The sequence below is a fragment of the Nicotiana tabacum genome, chromosome 11 (genome assembly GCF_000715075.1).
Source record: "Nicotiana tabacum cultivar K326 chromosome 11, ASM71507v2, whole genome shotgun sequence".
Classification (NCBI taxonomy): domain Eukaryota; kingdom Viridiplantae; phylum Streptophyta; class Magnoliopsida; order Solanales; family Solanaceae; genus Nicotiana; species Nicotiana tabacum.
In genome coordinates, this window is record NC_134090.1 from 36690527 (window position 1) to 36713427 (window position 22901).

General features: G+C 39.1%; 1 protein-coding gene across 5 annotated transcripts; it reads left to right on the forward strand.

The window, feature by feature from the left end:
* Positions 1–1529: 1529 nt before the first annotated feature.
* On the forward strand, positions 1530–19001 carry LOC142166255 (uncharacterized). Of its 5 annotated transcripts, none has more exons than XM_075224976.1 (5): positions 1530–2478; positions 2636–2680; positions 10791–10901; positions 17191–17760; positions 18764–19001. In XM_075224976.1, the coding sequence occupies exons 4-5, from the start codon at positions 17219–17221 to the stop codon at positions 18906–18908; spliced, it is 687 nt and encodes a 228-aa protein (XP_075081077.1). In that variant the 5' UTR covers positions 1530–2478; positions 2636–2680; positions 10791–10901; positions 17191–17218; the 3' UTR covers positions 18909–19001. The 5 variants fall into 5 exon arrangements, with proteins under 5 accessions (XP_075081077.1, XP_075081078.1, XP_075081079.1 ...); XM_075224977.1 differs by lacking the exon at positions 10791–10901 and adding an exon at positions 17096–17115; XM_075224978.1 differs by lacking the exon at positions 10791–10901 and having other exon boundaries at positions 2636–2686.
* Positions 19002–22901: the final 3900 nt, after the last annotated feature.

Consider the following 22901-nt stretch of genomic DNA (forward strand, 5'->3'; position numbering starts at 1 on the left):
GACTTATTCCCTAAACCCTGTTTGCAATTTGATTTGTTGAACTGATCTGATGTAAAAGTATAGCTATGGAATGACGAGGTTGGAAAACATGAAAAATTAAGGATTTACTTTCGTCAAGGAAAAAAAAAAGATCAAACACATAATTGTCGTATGAGATGTATCTTTTTCTTTTTCTTGACTGAACAACTTATTTTCTACTTTATTCCAAAAGAAAGAAAAAAAAACCCATATGCTCCGCAACAAATAATAAACAATTGAAGTTTCGACGTTTTCCTTTAAACCAATTCAAAGTAAAATTTAAACACTTAATTTAATATACAGAGTGTTTAACCTATAACAATATGCAATTCATGGCCACATACACTTAGAGATATAAACTTAAAAGTAGACAAACGATTTAAGGAAACGAATGCAATTGAATTGGATTAGAGTTGCAACCTACTTGTAAAAATAGGTAAGTTTGTTCCCTTTACATATGCTGGAGCTAGAGAATGCACGCCTTGACTTGCATGGTTTAATATTCAACAACAACAATAATAATGGCTCGTCTTAAATAAGTTGGAATCGCTTATATCAATTCTCAGTGCTCATATTTGTATAACAATGATTTATTATGGATTGATTAATTTTACGTTGGCTGCCATCACTTATGACAATGCTTCTCGTTTATCTGGACTTGGAACCAATAGTGCTAGCTCAGACTAGCGATTAAAAGACTACACAATTCTATCTTGCACCACTTAGGTGTAAATCTTCAAGGATATAAACTATAATTCAAACAGTGACGTCACAATTTTAACTCTCAGTGACCCAATTGAATCTTTTCGAATTCCTTATTAATTAAGTATATAACAACACGAATCCATCCTCGATTTTATTAACCATGTTAAGGGAATAAAGAATACAGGGGTAGTCCATAGTCAAATATCAACAACAATAACAATAAAATCAGGGGAATCCCATGAGTTCACCCTTATTACTCTTTAATATATATCACACTTATTCCTCCTATTGCAGCGTGTAACCCGATTCCACCACACAATCACATTTCAGCCTTAGATAATTTAAAAACCATTTTGATAATTTTGATAATTTTAAAACCATTTTGATACCCTGCATATAATTAAGTAATTAACTAATATGCCAAAGGTCCTTTTTTTTTGTTTTGGTTTTGTTTCTTCAAAATTCATATTTAGTCAAATAAAATGCGAAGAGGGAGTAACTTGATTATTTTAATTCGGCAGAATTGCCTGGGAGGCACTTGTACTTGTTCCGGTTTGTCATCCCGGTCCCTGCACTCCATAAAGTTTCATCCAAACACTCCAACTTAATCAAAACAAGATTTTTAAACCCTTCTGACCGTTGACCGAGCTTATGTGGCATTGATATGGCTGAGGCGGACAAAATGAGTGATTTACACGCACATTAGGTGAGTGAGCTGATGATTTTTCTTTATTAAAAAACTAAAAATTAATAAATAAATAAATAAAAAATATTAGCAGCGACTCCCCTTTGTTCTGCCCCCCTTCAGTCCCTTCCCCCTTCGTTCTGACCACCTCCCCCTTCCCCGCGCACGCGCGCCTCTTCTCCTCGTCTTCTTCTTTAGATCCCCTCCCTTTCCCTTTTTCTTCATCTTTCTTCATCCCTTTTTTCATTAGATTTTCTCCTAGGTATGTATTTCTTATTCCATCATGTCATCTTCCCCTTCTCTATGACTCCTCCATTTTTTCCGATGGTTTTAACTTTCAAATTTTTTCACAGCCCTTCCAAATTGGAATAGAGGAATTAAGTCAAAATTCAAAAGACTTAATTCTCTACCCATGTATTTTTCATGGATAGATAAAGGAACTAGTGGTACTCATGGTGGAGGAGTCATGACAGGTGTGCTATTGTTTTAAGAAGGTTGAGTGGGTGGGTTTGAAGAAGGGAGGAGGGTTCTTTAATTTTAATTTTAATTTTAATTTTTTGCTTTTTTTATTTTATTTTTTGTTTATGAAATTATAATTTTGTTAAATAATATTTTTGGCATAGAATCTGATGTGGATGCTGATTTGTCATCCAATTCAAGCAAGTGAGCATCACGCGATTCCGGAGGTGTTTAAAAGTGTTCTTTTGATTAAGTTAAAATGTCTGGATGAAACTTTATGGAGTGTAGGAATCGGGATGACAAACCGGAACAAGTAGAAATGTCTCCAAGCCTATTCTGCCTTTTAATTCTGAACCTGCATTACTATTTGTGGCGCGCTTTTCAACAAGTTTGTCAGCGCAGCAAATAGGGAAAGATGCGCACCCAACATATTTGGAGAAGTACTGTACTGTATGGTGCAAAATGCCAAAAAACACATAATACGTTGAGGGCTGAGCGACAGTGAGCAGCTACTATTGTATAGGGAAATATGATCAGAAATATTAGGGGCCTGGGTTTATGCAATTCTGGAACCTTCCTTCCTTCCTTCTTATTAGTTGTATCACATTTTGGTGAGTTATTAAATCAATAGAAATCCTTCCATTTTTCTCTGTTTCAATCACATTTTGGTGCTCTTATTGCTCTTACTGTATGCTTTAAGCACGCACTTTTATTTTCAGTCTATCCCAAAAGAAAATAATATATTTTCCTATTTTTGTTCAAATTTAGCTTTCTACAACTGCTAAGCCATCTCGCCGGCGGCGGAATCGAGGTGTAAGTGTACTGCTTCTAACCCCTCCCCCTCTCCTTTTCTTCATACTTTTGGTGTTTAAGTTAGCTCTTCAATTCCAAATACTTTGGCACTAGATGTTGCACTGTATTTTTCTTAGTATTTTTATTACTTGTTTTGGTCATAAAACTAAATTATACGTATGTGTTCGTGAACGTTGTTGTTGTTGTTGATGCACTAATAATAGTGGTTGGTCGGATTCAACTGAAGGATCTCGCATTTCCTACTGTATGTATAATTTTGGATGTGTTGAAAAGGTCCTCTTTCATAGATTTGTCTATATGTAGAAACCAAATTTGTCATTTCATGACTTGTTAAGTTCTTTCATTGCCACGTGCCAATGAAGTGGGAGGAGAATCATGAGGTTTTATGTTCAAATCCCTAGGAATGCTTAAAACACTAGGTTATTTCATCCATATGCTAAGCCCCACTGGACAGAGTTACCTAATACATGCGTTGGCGGTGGAAAGTATGAGGTACCCGGTGGAATAGTCCAGGTGTGCACAAACTAGCCCGGACACCACTGTCATAGAAAAAAAGTACTAGTTCATTTGTTGCCATTTCATTACTGCTGCTTGTTAATTAGTAAAAGTATCCAGCTGAAATACAGAGGAAATTCGAAATTCATATTTTCCTTTGAGTTATATTTGTGATTGGCACTTCAGAGTATCAATTTTCATTTAGTGCAAATGTTCTTTGTGAATTTGTAATGGCAGTTGAAGTAGGAAACTAGAACACACCTAGATGGAAGAAATTGAGTGTATGGATGATATGGATGAATTTCAGATACAAAATGAGGCAAAAAGACTGCTTAAAAGATTGAACTGGTGATGAAGAATGTTGAGAACTCTGAATTCTATGCTGGAATGTGCTCCGATATCGAACAGAACAAAACATTTCAAAAATATTTGTTTCGCCTTTTAGGCTCCTACTCACATGTTCAGGTGGTAATCTATGCTATGGGAAGCATCGAATACAGTTTTAATTCACAGTTTCAGCTTTCCGTAGTTCTCCTACTCAAACGAGATTTTCCCAATTGGATTGGCAATATACAAATATACGATCCTGACATGTCTCCAGCTGATATCATAGTTTTCAAGGAACTAGGTTTTGAGGTACTGACCATCGATGAAAATTGTAAGAGAGAAGTTCAGAGACCAACAATGTTCTACATGCCTAATCCTTGTTATCATCTTATTGGCAACCTGCTGGGAGCCAATTGGTCTTCATCTTGTATTAACCAGATTTTTTTGCTGACAAACACATTGAGCGGTACGTTGACCGATATGCCACAATGTAATTGTGTTCTTCTTGAAACAAGGCTACGCTTAGAGAGAATTCTCGACTTCACAACAGAGATTGACAAAAAAACTAGCGACGATCAGATGTATACTGACTTGTTCTTAGAATTTGCTTGGCATTTCTTTGACGTGGATCCCAGCATTGACATGGAAACATTACTGCCTGGTACTGGATTTCTTTCTATCTTGATTCATGTTGGAGAAATTATTGGTTGGTCTTGTGATACGTGCGCTGAACTAATTTATCTTTTGTTGATTCAGCGACTGAAATTACAGAACGTAAAGGAAATGACAATCTGGGATTCTGGGTTGGATGTGCAAAGGTACTTAGATGTGAGACTAGATACTTGTAAGGATAATGTCACGTAGGAGTTTGTGTGGAAGTCTATTTGTATGTAATTGCTGAATATTAGGATTGGCCTGAAGATGTTGTAAGTATTCTGTCATTAGGAGTCCTTAGCAGTAACAACTTTAGAGTCTTATTCTCTAAGAAACTCATGTATATATTAATGTATTTGCACACAAGAATATGAGTTGAGAAGCGTTTTCTACATGGTATCAAGAGCCATTAGAGGTTAAACCAACCCAATTTTTTCTACACTTCCATGGGTGAAAACAGCAGCTCTTCAATGGCTTCAAGCCTATCTGTTGTCTCTCCTTCTCCAAATCTCGCACATCAATTGCCTGTGAAACTCACATCTTCAAACTTTCTTCAGTGGAAGACACAGTTTATGCCTATGGTATATGCTTGTGGTTTGAACCATCACATTGATGATAGTAAACAGATGCCAACACAATTCCTAGATGATACTAATACCAAACCCAACTCGGCCTATACGGTTTGGTTACATGAAGACCAACTTGTTTTAAGTTGGATTGTTGCTTCTGTTTCAGAAAGTATCCTGCCTCAGTTGGTTGGAGCAGCAACTGCTCGTGATGCTTGGAATAAGCTTGTTGCTGCATATGCTTCCGGATCAAAGCCACATATTCGTGACCTTAACACGCAGTTGCACACTTTGCGTCGTGATAATGCCAGTATTGAGTCATATGTGTAGAAGGCAAAGGCAATAGCAGATAAGTTGGCTGCATTGCAACATCCAGTTCCTAATGATGATCTGGTGGAATTTGTTCTTGCTGGACTAGGACCTGTTTATCGTCCTTTTACTAGGTCGCTTGAATCGCGTCACGAGGATATTACTTTTGATGCATTAAATGGATTGTTATTGAATGAAGAACGACAGTTAAAAAGGGATGAAGCCATTACTGTCATTGCACCTACAACACAATTTATTCATAGTTCCTTTCCTGCTACTCGTGGACGTGGTAGAGGCCGAGGGGGTCGAGGTCGTGGACGCTCCTCTAATCAAGGCTTTAATCAATTTTCTCAACATCGTGGGTTTCAGAATTCTACTCAACAGACCAATACTACTCAATCCCAAGCCTCGGACATGTCTGGAATTATTTTCCATAACTGTGAAGGCAAATGTCATATTGCACGCGTATGTCCATCTCCTAAAATTAGCAATGGCAACAAAACTTCGAGACCACCTGTTTCCAATTTAGCAAGAACCCCTTCTGCCCAAGACTGGTTAATGGATAGTGGCACCACACACCATCTCACAGCTGACCTTGATAACTTGGGTATTCATTCCAAATACCAAGGTCCTGAAGAAGTCACATTAGGTAATGGTTCCAAACTTCCTATTTCTCACGTTGGTAAAAGCTCCGTTATTATTTCTGACAAAAAGTTCAATCTTGATGATATCCTACATGTTCCAACTGCTACTCAAAATTTATTATCTATCAGTTCTTTTACTAAATCTAACCAAGTTTCAATTGAATTCTTTCCTAACCATTTTCTGATTAAAGACTTGGTGACGAGGGCAATACTGCACACAAGTCCTGATAAAGCTGGATTATATTCTCTTCCAGTGTGGAAGTCATCTGCACCTGCTTCTTATGCTGCATCTCTTGGGGTTTGGCATGCTCGTTTGGCTCATAGATCCTATCCTACAGTTCATCAAACATTATCGTCTAGCGTAATCGTCCCTTCATTTAAATCTTCTCATTTATGTTCTACATGTGCTGTTAGTAAGAGTCATAAAGTTTCTTTTTGTGAATCTAGTTTTCAAGAATTTCATCACCGCTACGGCTGCTATGTCGGGGTCTATCGATAGGGAGGGGAGAGCTCCGCCTCCAGCCGTCAGGACCATCAAGAGTACGCCTTGAAGGCTACTTCATTGATAGGAGAAAAACATCTTGAGTTAGTGAGAAAAGACTGTGAATGGGGGGAGAAAGTGACATTATAGGCATTTTCCCCGGGTGAGGGCATTACGGATCGTGCCGATGGGTTCTTGAATGTGTACACGTATCCTTTCACATTGGGCCCCCTTGATAGGTTTGTGCTCGACTTCTGCTTAGAGTACGAGTTACAAGGTGCAGGTCCATCCATCGTTTTCGCGAATGGTGTTGATGGTGAGATTTTTCGCGGAGAAGGCGGGGCTTGAATTTCGCTTAGTCATCTTATTAGGCTGTACCGACCATTTCACCATCGAGGTATGCTAACCTTGCGATGTCGATTGACTACGCCCTTCGTTGATGATGATGAGGAAGATGGAGATAGGGGATGGATGAGTCGTTTCGTCCGAGTGCGGACCGCTGACATTATTCCCGTGGAACTTACGCCATTCCTTGAGGAATGGAATCATACACGTAAGTGGTGTATTTCGCGCTTTCTCAGTTTTGCCTATAGCGAGAACTAGTTTCGTAACCGTGTCTTCCTTTCTTCCTCTGAAGTGGTTTCATGGGCGCCGGGCGACGTTCCTGATATGCTGAATTGGGTCCGAGAATTAACTACCCGCTCGTCCTGTGAGGAGCGCAAGTGGCGAGCTTTATCCCGGGGCAGATGGGAAGCAAAATATCATTATGAGTGCTGTGCTATTCTTTCCTTTCCCCTCTTTCATGTGGAGATGCATATGCCCTTTACGTGTATTAATCTTACTGTTGTAGGCATTGGAGAGCCTTTCGAGGCGAGGCCGTGCTCCTTCGAAGAAGGGGAAGGGTTGCCGACTTCCGGGCTGAAGAACAGTAACAATGAACGAAAGGTGCTTTCACAGGGCGATGGCGCTCAAAGTAAGGCGGAGCGGGACAGGGGCTTTGGAGCGGAAGCATCATTCGAGCATGTCGTGTCCGTGGCTCCCAGTTCTGGAAAAAGGGTTTCTCCGTTGCTGTCGCCTTCCTTTTCCGTCGATAGAATTTCAGGAGATACTAGAAACCGGGGATCGCATACACCGAGCGACCGTGCTTCGATCGGAGTAGGCTCTCTTAGGGCCGAAGGGATTGGATTGGCGGGTGTGCATTCGGCCTTCGAGGAAGCCCTGCGGCTTCACTTTGTAGTGAGTTTCGGCACAGTTTTTCGAGCTTTGCGCCTTCCCTTCCTTATTGAGTTTTCTTCTACAGGCACTCCACAAGCTTAAGTCCAGGCTGATTCGTTGTGAAGCCAGGCTACGGAAAGCTCTGGATGAGGAGAGATCCCTGAGACTCCTTTGTGAAGAAAAGGAAGTCGAGCTGGTACATTTGCAGTATGAGGTGGGCCGGAGCCTAAATTACGAGAACCACCTTAAGGAGCAGGTAGTTTTTTGTCCCGGGTGAGTGTGCATTCCGCCTCCTGGTTCCCAGGGTAGTTTTCTATCCCAGGTACGCATTCCGCCTCCTAGTTCCCGGGGCTAATACTTAGTTTATTTCAGTTACAGAAAAAGACGGAGGCCCTGGAGCACCTTCGAGATGAAGTTGGTCGGGCCAGACGTGAGCATGATGAATTGAAAGCTCGGGCGGAGGCTCAGGCTTTAGAGGGGGAGGATGCTCTGGCCAAAGTTCCTACTTTTGAAGCTCAACTCTGCATAGCTCGTGACAATGCTTTGGTTAAGACAGAAATGATTGCAAAGCTCGAGTCCGAGCTTTCGAAAGTCAAGGCTGAGATCATTGATGCCCAGGCGGAAGCCACAATGAGCCGGACTAAAGCTGACTAGGAGATGGCCATCTACTCAAAGGATGCTGCCGATGCTCAAGCTGAGTTGAGAAAGGTCCTTGACCGCAGAGGGAGGATTGAAGAGTGTGCTCGTTTCAAGTCTCGAAGAAGGACCCTCGAGGAGATCTGTGATAGGGGCTTCGCCCTCTCGGAAGAATTAGCTCTAGCAAGGGCAGATGAGCATGGTGCTCGGTTGCTTTTGCCCAATGCTAAGGACAACGAGGATGAGATCGGCAGGCCGTAACCCCCAGGGGGAGGGCATAGATTTTGTCATCTGTATGTATGATTTTCAAAGCTTGTTTGTAGTTGGAGTTTGCGTTTCTTGCATGTGTATGAAAGAAAACCTAGCGGCTTTACACCTTTCATATCTTTTTCTGTCTTTATTTCGACAGGGCAAGCTGGTTTGCGCGTTGGTAGGAATCCTCAGAGTAGCAATGTGGCCCCGGGACTCGTTGGACTGGCCCATAGGCTCTTACGTACTTTCGCTCTTAGGCATACTTAGGCTACCTGATTTGGGCTCAGTCCTGAGTCGGGCATCAACTCGAGCTATTTAACCTTTGAATGGCCGAATTTTAGGCTAGCGACAGTGGCTCTCACGTTTTTGGTCGATGTGACCTTTTAGTGTAGACTGGCGACAATGACTCTTATGCTTTGGGTCGAAGCGACCTTTTAATATAAGCTGGCGACAATGACTCTTACGCTTTAGGTCGAAGCGACCTTTTAATAGAAGCTGGAGACAATGACTCTTATGCTTTGCCCTTAGTCATGTATAGTTAACTATTTTGGGTTCGGTCTCCTTATTGGATTACGACTCGAGCTCATTTTGACCCTCAAGTTTTCAAATTTTAAGCTGGCGACAGTGGCTCTTAGGTTTTTGGTCGATGCGATCTTTTATGTAGGCTATATTTTCCTCTCGTTAAGGACTTTTGAAGTACTGCTCGTTTTTAAATTTTGCCTGACTCGTTGTCGGTTCAGGAAGAACTAGTTTGTTCAAATGTTTGGGGTCCTGCTCCAGTTGTTTCTAGTGAAGGCTATCGATATTATGTGATTTTCTTTGATCACTTTAGCAAATATACATGGATTTATTTTCTTCGCTTGAAATCTGAGGTCCTTTCAATTTTTATGCAATTTCGCACAATTGTTGAAAAATATTTTGGTCGTCCTATTAAAAGTTTTCAAGCTGATTAGGGAGGGGAATATCAAGCCTTAGCAAATTATTTGAGAAATAATGGAATTGTGCAACGTTCCTCATGTCCGTATACCCCCGAACAAAATGGTCGTGCCGAAAGAAAGCATAGGCATATTGTTGAAACTGGCCGAGCTTTGCTACATCATGCTAATGTCCCACACAAATTTTGGACAAACGCATTTGATACTACTGTGTATACTATTAATCATCTACCAACCCCACACTTAAAAAATAAAACTCCATTTCATGCGTTGTTTAAAACCGATCCAGATTACTCTTTGTTGCGTATTTTTGGTTGCCTTTGTTTCCCATGGCTTCGTCCTTATTCGAAGGATAAATTGTCTCCTCGATCCAAACCATGTGTATTTCTGGGCTATAGTAAGTTACACAAAGGGTACAAATGCTTTGACCCAGTTTCTTTAAAATTTTACGTTTCTCGTCATGTAATCTTTGATGAAAATATTTTTCCATTTGTTTCACAGGATGTCGTGGTGCCTCCATCTATACCCAATGCTAAATCTGAACCTCTAAATGTGAAGTTGCCATTCCAGCCTCTTGCTGACCCTTCAAGTATTCAACCATTTCTGCCACAACTTTCATCCCCATCACATACATCGAATCCGCCTTCACCCTCTCCACCTGCAGAATCTTTGTCTAAGCACCCATCTCATCATCTGTTGATCCTACTCATAGACATACAATTGCTATTGATCAGCCTTTACAAGTTAGAGTATCTTATGGTGTAGACTTGATGTCACCCACTCTTGTTGAAGAAAATCCTCTATCTGGTACAATGCACTCTCTTGATCTTGGAGACACTTCAACTGCTACACTACAACCAGCAGCTCCGGCTTCGCAAAAGATGGTCACACGATCACAAACAGGCTTACTGAAGCCTAAGAAGCCATTTTAAATGTTTGTTTTGACACCAGCATCGACAATAATGGAACCTTCTTGCTACTCACAGGCTATCAAGGATGTTAATTGGCGTCGCGCCATGTCAGAGGAGTATAATGCACTTATTCACAATGGTACTTGGGAACTAGTTCCACCATCGCCATCTCACAACATAATTGGTTGTAAGTGGGTATTCAAGACAAAGTTAAAGTCGGATGGTTCATTGGATCGCTATAAAGTAAGGCTTGTGGCTAAAGGATATCATCAACGACCGGGCATCGATTTTTCAGACACATTTAGTCCAGTTGTTAAGCCGGCCACCATACAATTGTTGTTATCCTTGGCAGTGTCTCATCAGTGGCACATTACTCAACTGGATATTTCTAATGCCTTTCTTCATGGAAACTTAGATGAGATTGTATATATGTCTCAACCTCCCAGATTTGTTGATCGTACTCGTCCAGATCATGTTTGTTTACTTAAACGATCTCTCTACGGCCTCAAACATGCCCCACGTATGTGGAATAAACGTTTAGCTGATGAACTTCTTTCTCTAGGCTTTGTGGGATCCAAAACTGATAGTTCTCTGTTCTATATGTCGAACGCCGATAACAAGTTATTTTGTTTAATATATGTTGATGACATTTTGGTTATGGATTCTAATTCTGCTCATATTGCAGCTCTTATTGCCAAACTACAAACTCAATTTGCTGTTAGAAATTTGGGGAAATTATCTTATTTCTTGGGCATTCAAGCCAACTGGACGCATGAAGGATTGCATTTGTCGCAAGGTAAGTATGTCAACGACCTTCTTAATCGTGTGAAAATGGGGTCGTGTGGTCCTGTCTCCAGCTTCAACCTCATCCAAGCTCTCCACAACTGGTGGACGTCCATTTCATGATCAGACTCTCTATAGAAGTACCGTTGGAGCTTTACAATACTTGTTTTTTACTAGACCCGATATAGCGTATGCGGTTAACAAAGTTTCACAGTTTATGCATTGTCCTATAGATTCTCATTGGGTTGCTGTCAGACGTATTCTCTGTTATGTCAATGCTACTTCCTCTCATGGTTTATTTCTTTCTCGTGGGTCCTCTGGCTTGCTTCATGGTTATAGTGATTCAGATTGGGGAGGTGATGTTGATGATCGCAAGTTTACCATTGGATTCGCCATTTTTCTTGGCTCTAATTTGATTTCATGGGCTTCTCGAAAACAAAAAGCTATATCGCGATCGAGCACAAAGGCTGAATATCGTGCATTAGCTGCTGCTACCTTTGAGATGACATGGGTTAAGCTTCTCCTATGAGAGATTGGATGCTTTACCACCTCTATTCCCATTCTCTGGTGTGATAATCTTAGTGCTACCTACTTGACTGCTAATCCCATTTTTCATTCTCGAACAAAACATATGGAAATTGATTTTCATTTTGTCCGTGACAAGGTTCGTGGAAAGTCTTTGTCGGTCAGGTATGTGAGTTCTCATGATCAAGTGGCCGATGCTCTCACCAAGCCTTTGTCCAAGGTTCGCTTCAAATATTTGAAGCGCAAGTTGACAGTTGTTCCACACCCTGCTCAACTTGAGGGGGCGTGTAAGGATAATTTCACGTAGGAGTTTGTGTGGAAGTCTATTTGTATGTAATTGCTGAATATTAGAATTGGCCTGAAGATGTTGTAAGTATTCTATCATTAGGAGTCCTTAGCAGTCACAACTTTAGAGTCTTATTCTCTAAGAAACTCATGTATATATTAATGTATTTGCACACGAGAATATGAGTTGAGAAGCATATTTCACGAAAGGACTAAGCACATTGAAATAGATTGTCACTTTGTTCGTGAAAAGATTCAACAAAAGCTCATCTCTACAGGTCATGTTAGAACTGGAGATCAATTGGGAGACATTTTCACAAAAGCTTTGAATGGAGCTCGAGTTGAATATATCTGTAACAAGTTGGGCATGATCAATATATATGCTCCAACTTGAGGGGGAGTGTTGACATACAAGTTGTCTAGCACATGTATACACATGTACTACATCATAGCTAGCACATGTATATGAGTTGTATAGTAGGTGTAATACAAGTTGTGTAGCACATGTATACACATGTACTACATCATAGCTAGCACATGTATATGAGTTGTATAGTAGGTGTAATTAGGTGTATGACAACTAATAGATTAGGTGAATTAGTATTATAAATAGGCCTTGTAATCTTCTCTTCTAGATATGAAATATAGAACTTCTTTGGTTTCTAACATGGTATCAGAGCATTGAAGTTTTTTCATCAGTTTGTTGTTGGGAATTTTTTTTTCCCCGTTCGAATTATTTTTGTTCGGAACAGTCTTTCGCTGCTTTGATTCTATTTCACTATTTCCGGCCATTTTTTGCCCCGGCCGCTTCTTTACAGATTTTTCTACTCACTATTCCGACCAAAGTGGTACTGTCAGATTTTTTTTTTCCTGACAACTTTCATTTTCCAAGATCACTGTTCCGGCACTGTTCACTGCACTGTTCACTGTTCAAATATTACTATTCACTGTTCACTATACTGTTCAAATATCACTGTTCACTGTTCACTGCACTGTTCAAATTTCACTGCACTGTTCTTGACTATTTGATTCTGCTATTATTCGGGTGCAAGATGACTGAAACGAAACCTACCGTTGATGTCATTCCGGTTATGTCCAAAATTATGGAGAATAAGTTCATGGGTTCCAATTACATGGATTGGAGTAAGACGATCCGTCTCTATTTGCGGAGCATCGACAAAGAGAACCACTTGGTTGATGATCCACCCAAGGATGAGACTAAATCAGTCTGGTTAAAGGAGGATGCAAAATTGTTTCTCCAAATCAAGAACTCGATGCACGGTGAGGTAAATGATCTAGTTTCTCATTGTGATTATGTGAAGGATCTAATGGATTATTTAGATTTTTTGTACTCTGGCAAAGGAAACTTGTCTCGCATGTATGATGTGTGCCAGGCATTTTACCATCCATCCATGCAAGATCGCTCTCTCACCACTTACTTCTCAGAGTTTAAGAAGGTGTATGATGAACTTAATGTTATATTGCCGTTTAGTCTAGATGTGAAGGTACAACAGGCTCAGCGTGAACAACTGGCGGTCATGAGTTTCCTTTCTGGTCTTTCTCCCGAATTTGAAGGGGCCAAATCGCAGATTTTATCTGGGACTGCTATCTCTTCCTTGAAAGAGGCCTTTACAAGAGTGTTGCGTACTGAAAAGTCTCATCCAGGTCCGACAGCCACAATCGATAGTGGTGCTCTGCTTAGCCGCGTCCAAAAGAATAGGAGTCATAGTAATCGCAATCGGAGTAGCGATAGTCGAGACCTAAAGCAAGGGGAAGTTGAATGTTTTTATTGTCATGAGCTCGGTCATACCATACGTTATTGTGTGAAGCTTCAGAATAAGAACAAAAGATCTCAGTATGCCAACATCGCCACTTCCGAGACTATTTCACCATCTCAGTCATCATCTCCTCCTATCAATACTATCCCCGAGTCAGGTAAAACCACTAAGTGTCTCCTCTCTTCGTCATCCAAATGGGTCATTGATTCTGGTGCCACAGATCATATGACAGGTAACTCTAAACTCTTTTTCACTTTTCAGTCACATACCCAATGTTCCACAGTTACTTTAGCCGATGGGTCTACCTCATATGTTTTAGGGTCTGGCACTGTTAACCCAACATCTTCTCTTTCCCTTAGTTCCGTCTTAAATTTGCCTAATTTTTCTTTCAATCTAATATCTGTCAGTAAACTTACTCGTACTCTAAATTGTTGTGTCTCATTTTTTCCCAATTATTGTCTTTTTCAGGATCTTACGACGAAGCAGATTATTGGTAAAGGTTCTGAGTCTGGGGGTCTATATGTTCTTGAATCACAGGTGCCGAAATCCATTTCTTGTTCAACTGTGTTGTCTCCCTTTGATGTACATTGTTGATTGGGTCATCCATCCTTGTCTAGTTTGAAGAAGTTATATCCTCAGTTTCAGAGTATTTCCTCTTTAGATTGTGAGTCATGTCAGTTTGCTAAACACCATCGCCTTCCTAAAGTTTCTAGAGTCAATAAACGGGTCGACTTACCTTTTGAGTTAGTTCACACCGATGTTTGGGGTCCATGTCCTATTATCTCTAAAACTGGTTTTAGATATTTTGTTACCTTTGTGGATGATCATTCTCGTGTTACTTGGTTATATTTAATGAAAAATCGTTTGGAGTTGTTTTCAATTTTTTGTGCTTTTTGTGCTGAAATAAAAACTCATTTTAATGTTTTCGTTCGTAATTTAAGGAGTGACAATGCAAAAGAATATTTTTCGGATTTGTTTAAAGATTATATGGCTACAAATGGTATTCTACATCAATCTTCTTGTGTTGACAACCCTTCTCAAAATGGGGTTGCGGAACGAAAAAATAGACATCTTCTTGAAGTAGGCCGAGCACTCCTCTTTCAAATGAAAGTGCCAAAATGTTTTTGGGCTGATGCCGTCTCTACAGCTTGTTTTTTAATAAATCGTATGCCATCTTCTGTACTTCATGGTAATATTCCTTACAACATTCTTTTTTCCTCTAAGCCATTATTTCCTATTGAACCCAAAATATTTGGTTATACTTGTTTTGTTCGTGATGTTCGTCCACAGGTAACTAAATTAGATCCAAAGGCCCTTAAGTGTGTGTTCTTAGGGTACTCACGTCTTCAGAAAGGTTATCGGTGTTATTCTCCAGATCTCAAAAGGTACTTAGTGTCTGTCGATGTCACATTCCATGAAAATTATCCGTTCTTTTCTTCATATGTTTATAACAGTCCTGAGGAAGAAGATGATACTTTGGTCTACACTGTCACACATCCAGTTAGTTCTCCAACACCTCTTCCTCAGTCACCCGTTTCCCTCGATCGACCATCCGAGCAGCCACCTGTTCTTCGTGTGTATACCAGGCGACAACAAACCTCAGAACCCGATCCTTTACCTACTTCTGCTTCGTCGGTAGATCCAACCTCCTGTGTTTCAGATCCTAGTTTGGATCTTCCTATTGCCATTCGCAAAGGTACACGACAATGTACTTATCCTATTTCTTCTTTTGTGTCTTATGAACATTTGTCTACTTCTTCTAGCTCGTTTATTGTATCATTAGATTCTGCTAGGATACCTAAAACTGTTCGTGAAGCATTGTCCCACCCAGTTTGGCATGATGCAATGATAGAAGAGATGATGACTTTAGATGAGAATGGTACTTGGGAGTTGGCCGATCTGCCCACTAACAAAAAGGCTATTGGGTGCAAGTGGTTATTTGCTGTTAAGTTTAACTCCGATGGGACAGTAGCTCGCCTTAAGGCACGCCTTATTGCAAAAGGGTATGCACAGACCTATGGAGTCGACTATTTGGATACTTTTTCTCCGGTCGCCAAGTTAGCTTCTGTTCGATTATTCATTTCCATGGCAACTACTTATGATTGGCCTCTGCATCAGCTTGATATAAAGAATGCTTTTCTACATGGAGATCTTCAGGAAGAAGTTTATATGGAGCAACCACCTGAGTTTGTTGCTCAGGGGGAGTGTGGAAAGGTATGTAGTCTTCGAAAATCTCTTTATGGGCTGAAACAAAGTCCCCGTGCTTGGTTTGGCAGATTTAGTGAGGCTGTTCTAGAATATGGGATGAAGAAAAGCAATTGCGATCATACGATGTTTTATAAAAAGTCTGATGATGGTATTCTTTTATTGGTAGTATATATTGATGACATCGTTATTACTGGAAGTGATATTACAGGAATTTCAACTCTAAAGTCTTTCCTTCACACTCAATTTCAGACGAAAGATTTAGGACAACTAAAGTATTTTTTGGGAGTTGAAGTTACACGGAGCAAGAAAGACATCTTCTTGTCCCAAAGGAAATATACTCTTGACTTGTTAGCTGAAACTGGAAAGTTGGGATCTAAACCATGCAACATGCCAATGGTTCCTAACACACAACTCGTGAAAGAAGACGGTGAGTTATTCGAAGATCCAGAGAAATATAGGAGATTGGTTGGGAAACTGAACTATCTTACAGTAACTCGTCCCGAATCGCATACTCTGTCAGTATTGTGAGTCAGTTTATGTCTTCCCCAACAGTCAGGCATTGGGCGGCTCTGGAGCAGATTCTTTGTTATCTAAAGGGATCTCCAAGACGGGGTCTAGTATATAAGAATAATGAACACACTAACATTGGGTGTTTCACAGATGCAGATTGGGCAGGGTCAAAAGCCGATAGGAGATCCACGGACAGGATATTGCGTTTTTGTTGGTGGAAACTTGATTTCGTGGAAGAGTAAGAAACAAAATGTCGTATCTCGATCTAGTGCGGAAGCAGAATACAGAGCTATGGCACAATCTGTGTGTGAGGTTGTATGGGTACATCAACTATTAAGTGAAGTTGGCTTCCAAACTACATTGCCAGCAAAGTTGTGGTGTGATAATCAAGCTGCTCTTCATATCTCCTCTAATCCTGTATTTCACGAAAGGACTAAGCACATTGAAATAGATTGTCACTTTGTTCGTGAAAAGATTCAACAAAAGCTCATCTCTACAGGTCATGTTAGAACTGGAGATCAATTGGGAGACATTTTCACAAAAGCTTTGAATGGAGCTCGAGTTGAATATATCTGTAACAAGTTGGGCATGATCAATATATATGCTCCAACTTGAGGGGGAGTGTTATGTCTAGCACATGTATACACATGTACTACATCATAGCTAGCACATGTATATGAGTTGTATAGTAGGTGTAATACAAGTTGTGTAGCACATGTATACACATGTACTACATCATAGCTAGCACATGTATATGAGTTGTATAGTAGGTGTAATTAGGTGTATGACAACTAATAGATTAGGTGAACTAGTATTATAAATAGGCCTTGTAATCTTCTCTTCTAGATATGAAATATAGAACTTCTTTGGTTTCTAACACTTTGAAAGTATTTGCTTACAGGAAACCATAGAGTGATAGAGGTGAGCTGAAGAAACCATAGGAGGGTAAGGTGTACTTCATCCCTAAAGATGTAACTTTCAACTTTCGTGTTGCAGGAATCTTGAAGAAGACTCTTTGGAAGATATGCCAAATGATATGACTAGTGAGGGAATGACTAGTAAGAGATATGCACAACTTTTTGGTCAACTTCGTGGGCCTCGTCGTTTAAGATGCAACTCGTTTCCTCCTCCTCCAGGTTGGATTAAGCTAAACATCTATGGTATTGGTACAAAGGGTGATCAGCCAGGACGATATAGTGGCGTCTTCGAAGATGAAACTGGAACGTTTTTAGGTAGGTATAAGGGTGCCATTGATGTTGAAGACGATTTGATTGCTGGACTGGAGGCCTTGAGGCATGGGTTAGTCAGATGCATGAAAGGAAAACCGAATGCACAGAAGTTGCTTGTGGAGTCCGATAATGTTATACTTGTCCAATATGTTAATCGTCGCCCTGAGCCAAATAAAATAACTATGGACAGGCTGAAGGAAATTTTCGACTTGCTGGAACGTCTTCTTTGTATAGTTGCCCTTATCTACGAAGAAGCGAACGAAACAGCTAGAGACTGGGCTCTGAGAGATGAATGTCCCACTAGTGAATTGATATACCTCTGTTTTTCACTCAAGGGGTAAGGTGAACCTTTCTAGGTGGTTGAACTAAGGTTTCAAATGCAATTTGCATTTTATGGCAAATGTTCTTATCAAGTTTGGAGAGACTTGAAAAATGGATGTTAAATTTTCCGGAGAATTTACCTGTTAAACCTTTGTTTTATTGTGCTTTTGAATGTTTAGGACAATATACCTACCCGTTTAACTGTATTTTCTACAGAATTGCTTCTGTGTTTTGGGTGTCGGAAGTTTGTATATTTGGCATGATCCTTGATCTTGGAAGATTAGAAGAAAGTATTTTATGGGCTATATTCTTTTTCTATAAATTACAATCTACAACGTGTTTAAAAATTAGTTAACTCTTTAAAAAGTTTCACTGTCCATAATGTGATTAACTTTTGAAATATAGCGTATAGGTAACATTACTATTTACGTTGTGTGATTCTAACACTGTAACATTTAATGTCCAGCCATCTGAAAAATGAAGGGAACATCCTTATAGTAGACCCACCTTTTTTTTTTCTTTTTTAAATTTTAATTTCTAGCCTTTTTGGCATGTTTCTTAAGGTGTTGGCTTGTTCCTATTCTGTTCTATAGTTTGTTATGGTGTAGGCTAATATTTTTTTTATTATTTGGTGCACTTTGATTTCAAGGAGGTATTTTCCATTCAATATAAATTCTGTGTATAGATATGCTATGAAAACTAATGGCAGGTAGTTATGAAGTGAATTGGAATCTTCAGACCAGAAAAAGAAACAAGAAAAAAGATTCCCCAATATACTTATCAGCACTTGTTAACTCCACAATCCATAGCAGATCATTTTTCTTTTTCCACTCATCCTTAACCCCTATATAAGATGGGGTAAAATGGAACCAAAGTTAAGTGTTTCTTGCTTGTAAGTCTGTTGTATGAAGTTTTGGACAGTCTTTTGCCTAGCTCTTGTTTATTTTCAAGTTTGAGCTATTGTCTAAATAAGAAATACAGTCAGATTTTCTGAATGTATTCTTCTTCTTGTTGTGCAGCAACCTTATGAATACTATTTCAAGCTCAAAGGTTTCTGACAGGGGTTATCTAGGATGTCTAAAGACTGTCGATTTGGTTATTGTAATTGCCAAACTAGCTGATTTTGTGCTAAGTTCGGATCTTATTGATATCATAGACTTATAAAAGATATTGTATAAGACAGACAGATGAGGTTAATAGGTGTTATTCAAGAATGTTCTGTAATTTTGATAAGAGTACGTTCATCTTAATCAACCATGACGCTTACTTAATAGAGATTTGAATCATTCAGATTTCCACTCGTTATGTACATTATTTTAAAAACTTATTTGCTCTTAATAGGTTCATATCTTCTACGTAGTGTTATTGTTTGTTAACTTATACGAACACTATGCTAAATCTGACTTAAAAGATTCATGTTAATATAATTTTCTCCTTCGTAAGCATTAACATCACACAATGACCACCACTAATTTCACCGCACCACTATGTCAACCAATAATATTCCAAATGGAAAGTAGAAATATAATTTACTTATAAGGAGTTGAATACTCTTAATGGTGTAAGGTCTTTTCGGGAAAATTGTGCGAGTTTGATCCAAAACAGATAATATCACACTATATTAAAAATATCTTTGGGCCGTTTTAACCTAACAGTTGATATCATAATGATTATGGAGATGGCGAATTGTGGTGTGGGGCCCACACTAGTGCCTTTGCTCGTTTACGGGCCGTTTTACGACCTTTACCCGCGGCTTTGAAGACACATAAATAACTTTTGGGCTTCAATAACCATAAATACTCAGGATCATGTGGATAGCACACAGTTAATCTCCAAATTAGCCCATGAATAGTAATGAATCATGTGAAACTTAGTTTAAGGAGGAAATTCTTCTTCCGCCACTAGCACCTCCTACCCCTTCACCACTAGTTCCACCATCAACACCACTATGACCACTATTTTCACTATCTCCACCTCCACTAACACGTGCGTATCTAGGGGGTTCCATGGGGCACGCGAACCCATGCTCTCATCCCTAAATCATGTATAGTAATGTTATATTTTTTTATTTAAAAAAAACATATGTGTGTGCACCCATGCTCAAATTATTATATGATGTGATAGTTACTGGGTCTACCTCTCTAAGTGAGGTTGCGAGGTCAAATCTTATATTAATCTTGTTGTTTTTTCTTCTTCTTTTTTCTCTAGAACTAGACACCCAAGGGAGATGAGCATGTCTGGTGTCACTTTTTGCGTATTAATTAAGTATTTTTCTTTTATTTCTTTTTTTTTTGTCTGATTTATTCTTTCAACATTTTCACACATTAAAATTCCTGTTCTTCTTTTGTCACCATAAAATCTTAAATGATTAAACAAAATATATATATTAAAACTAGTAGCAGTGTATGATGTAGCATATAATCAATGGGTTTAACTGATCCTGACATTTTCAACATGGATAATAGATATAGATGCAAGAAAATTATTTTTTTTTTTAAATTTTAATTTTGAACTTTTAATTCAAAAGTGTAACGGGTACGCAATAGTAAGAACTAAAGGTTGAACATTTAAATTTATATACTGAATCCACCCCTTCTTAATAGTGCACCCATCATGCCAAAATTTTGGATCCGCCCTGATTTTAACCTAACAATAACTACCACGAACCACCCCCGGAGCTGGCTAGTGTCATGAGTGACTTCCATTAAAAGTCTTCCAATGCAAAATTATCCTCACTGACCATATTCACCACGAATCACTATCACCACTACTCTTTACTATACAACTATCCCGGTAAATTATTGCCACTAATCACCATCGCCAATTACTATTGCACAACCACTATACTTGAGCATAATTTCACAACTATCATCAATTATCGCAGCACAAACACTAGTGTCAGCCTTTTCCACCAACCATGACCACCACTGGCCATCACCTTACAATCTATTGTCAACCACCACCATCAACTGCCATCATAATTAGCTTTTAGAGCGTCTATTGTCGAATAATTTATTAAAATGTGAACTAATTATTTCTGTAATATTTTGTGGATATGATATTTAATTATTAAGTTATTTGAATTTCATGTTTATTAGTTTCAACAAAAGATAAATTATGCACCTTCAGATGATGGGAAAATAAATACTCTCGATTGTTATTAAGGAAAAAAAAGCATTTCAAAAGAACATATCAAACGAAAACCTGGGAAGGCAATAGCTTACTCATTTCTTTGAATAATTCTCATGAATTCTGGAGTTGGAATGTTTACTAAGATCACCTGTTTTAAGAGTATAGATTGACGCCCTTATTGTCTCGATATTTATTTTCAACTCTAACCTTCTTCTCGCGTTTTTCTGCAAATCTAACTTTTCCAACTGTACAACTTTTTATATTCAAAATGTGATAATGATGGTTATGAGTATGCTATATATATATATTTGGTTTCTCATTTAATGTTCGATATACATATTCGGGCCCGACTAATCCGGATTCGAATTGTGTAAGTTCCATTAAAGAGGTAAATGCTTCCTAGTAAGATTTTTTTTTTCCATTTTCAATGCTCAAATACGAGATTTCATGTTAAGAGTGGAGAGGTCATATCCTTTCACAACCCTTGATGGAGTATGCTGTATGTAGTTATTGAGCCTCTCGCTAAAAGACCCCTTCCTTCCAAAAAAAGAAAAGAAAAGAAAAGGAGTATTGATAAGGGATTTTACTTGTAAAAGGATCACGTACCCTTGGGATATAGGGTCAAAGTGTATATAATAAAAGTATAGGGCATGTTTAAAGTTAGTAAAAGGGAAGTTAGTTAAAGTGGTTAGTTGACAGCTGTACAAGAGCTGTTATTTTATTAGGGGAGAAGCTCTATATAGCCTTGTATTGAACGATGGCTTAACAGATGAAAGAATACAATTTTAATTTCTCTTCTTCTTCGTTTCTCGATCTTCTTCTTCCTCACATTCTATCATGACATCAGAGCAGGAATCGCTAGGATTGTGATTCTGATCTATTTCCGGCGAGATTCAAGCTTTCCGTCAAAATGCAGAGATGAGAAATTCCTCAATTTCAAGCTCAAAATCAAGCATCCATGGCAGACAACGAAGTCAGTTCACTCGATCATAATCATCCATTTTTTTTTTGCAAGCTTCAGATGCTCCGGGATTCGTCTTAATATTGCTCAAGCTCTCAGGCCCAGAAAACTACGCAATGTGGAGCAAGACGATAAAATTGGCACTCCGGAGAAAGAGCAAGCTTGGATTTGTGGATGGATCTTGTGTAAAAAGTATGTATAGAGGTGAATTAGTAGAGCAATGAGAGAAATGTAACACAATTGTTCTATCATGGATTGGTAGTACTGTTTCAAATGAATTAATGCCTAACATCATATATGCATCGAATGCAAAAAAGTTATGGGCTGGTTTTCAGGAGAGATTTGATAGGTCAAATCTGACAAGGATCTATCATCTTTGGACTGCTATTGCAACTTTGAGATAAGGAACAGACTCGGTCACTAGCTATTATTCAAAAATGAAGGATCTAGGGGATGAACTAGATGTCATAGCACCTATGGCTTCATGTGATTATGAGGAGTCCAGGCCTTCAGTAGAGCTCTTAAATAACTCACCTTTTACAGTTCCTCATGGGATTGAATGAGAGTTATGGTAATATTCAAAGTAATGTCTTGGACAAAAGACCTGTGATCATAGTGAATGAAGCCTATGCAATAGTTACACAAGAAGAAAGTCAAAGAACTCTAGGAGTCACAGACACATTGAAGGATTCTCTCACAATGCTTGCAGGAAAAGGTCATGATTTAGACCTAAGAGGCTAGGATTAATCTGTGATTATTGTGGTTACAAAGGACATCTAAAGGAAAATTTTACAAGATAGTGGGGTATCCGCCCGATTTCTAAAGCAAAAAGAAAAGGAGGCAGGACCTATGTGAACAATGCAACAAGTGAGGAGAAACAGGTACCTATGCTGCCAACACAAGGGAATTTCTTCACTAAGGATCAATACAAACAGCTGGTGAATTTATTGCAGAAGACTACCACAAATGACTGTTCCACTAGTACTGTAGGTATTATCACTTTAATGACAAATTTAACTGCTAATGATCATGTTTGGATAGTGGACTCAGGTGCTACTCACCAT

What these genes read in the sequence shown, in the direction of transcription:
- LOC142166255 (XM_075224975.1), top strand. Translation starts at nt 2,426, where the DNA reads ATGCAATTCTGGAACCTTCCTTCCTTCCTTCTTATTAGTTGTATCACA. An exon ending in ATTAGTTGTATCACATTTTG is followed by an intron (nt 2,479 to 2,635) that starts GTGAGTTATTAA and finishes GTTCAAATTTAG; the next exon opens with CTTTCTACAACTGCTAAGCC. An exon ending in CTCTGTTTTTCACTCAAGGG is followed by an intron (nt 17,761 to 18,763) that starts GTAAGGTGAACC and finishes CTTGTTGTGCAG; the next exon opens with CAACCTTATGAATACTATTT.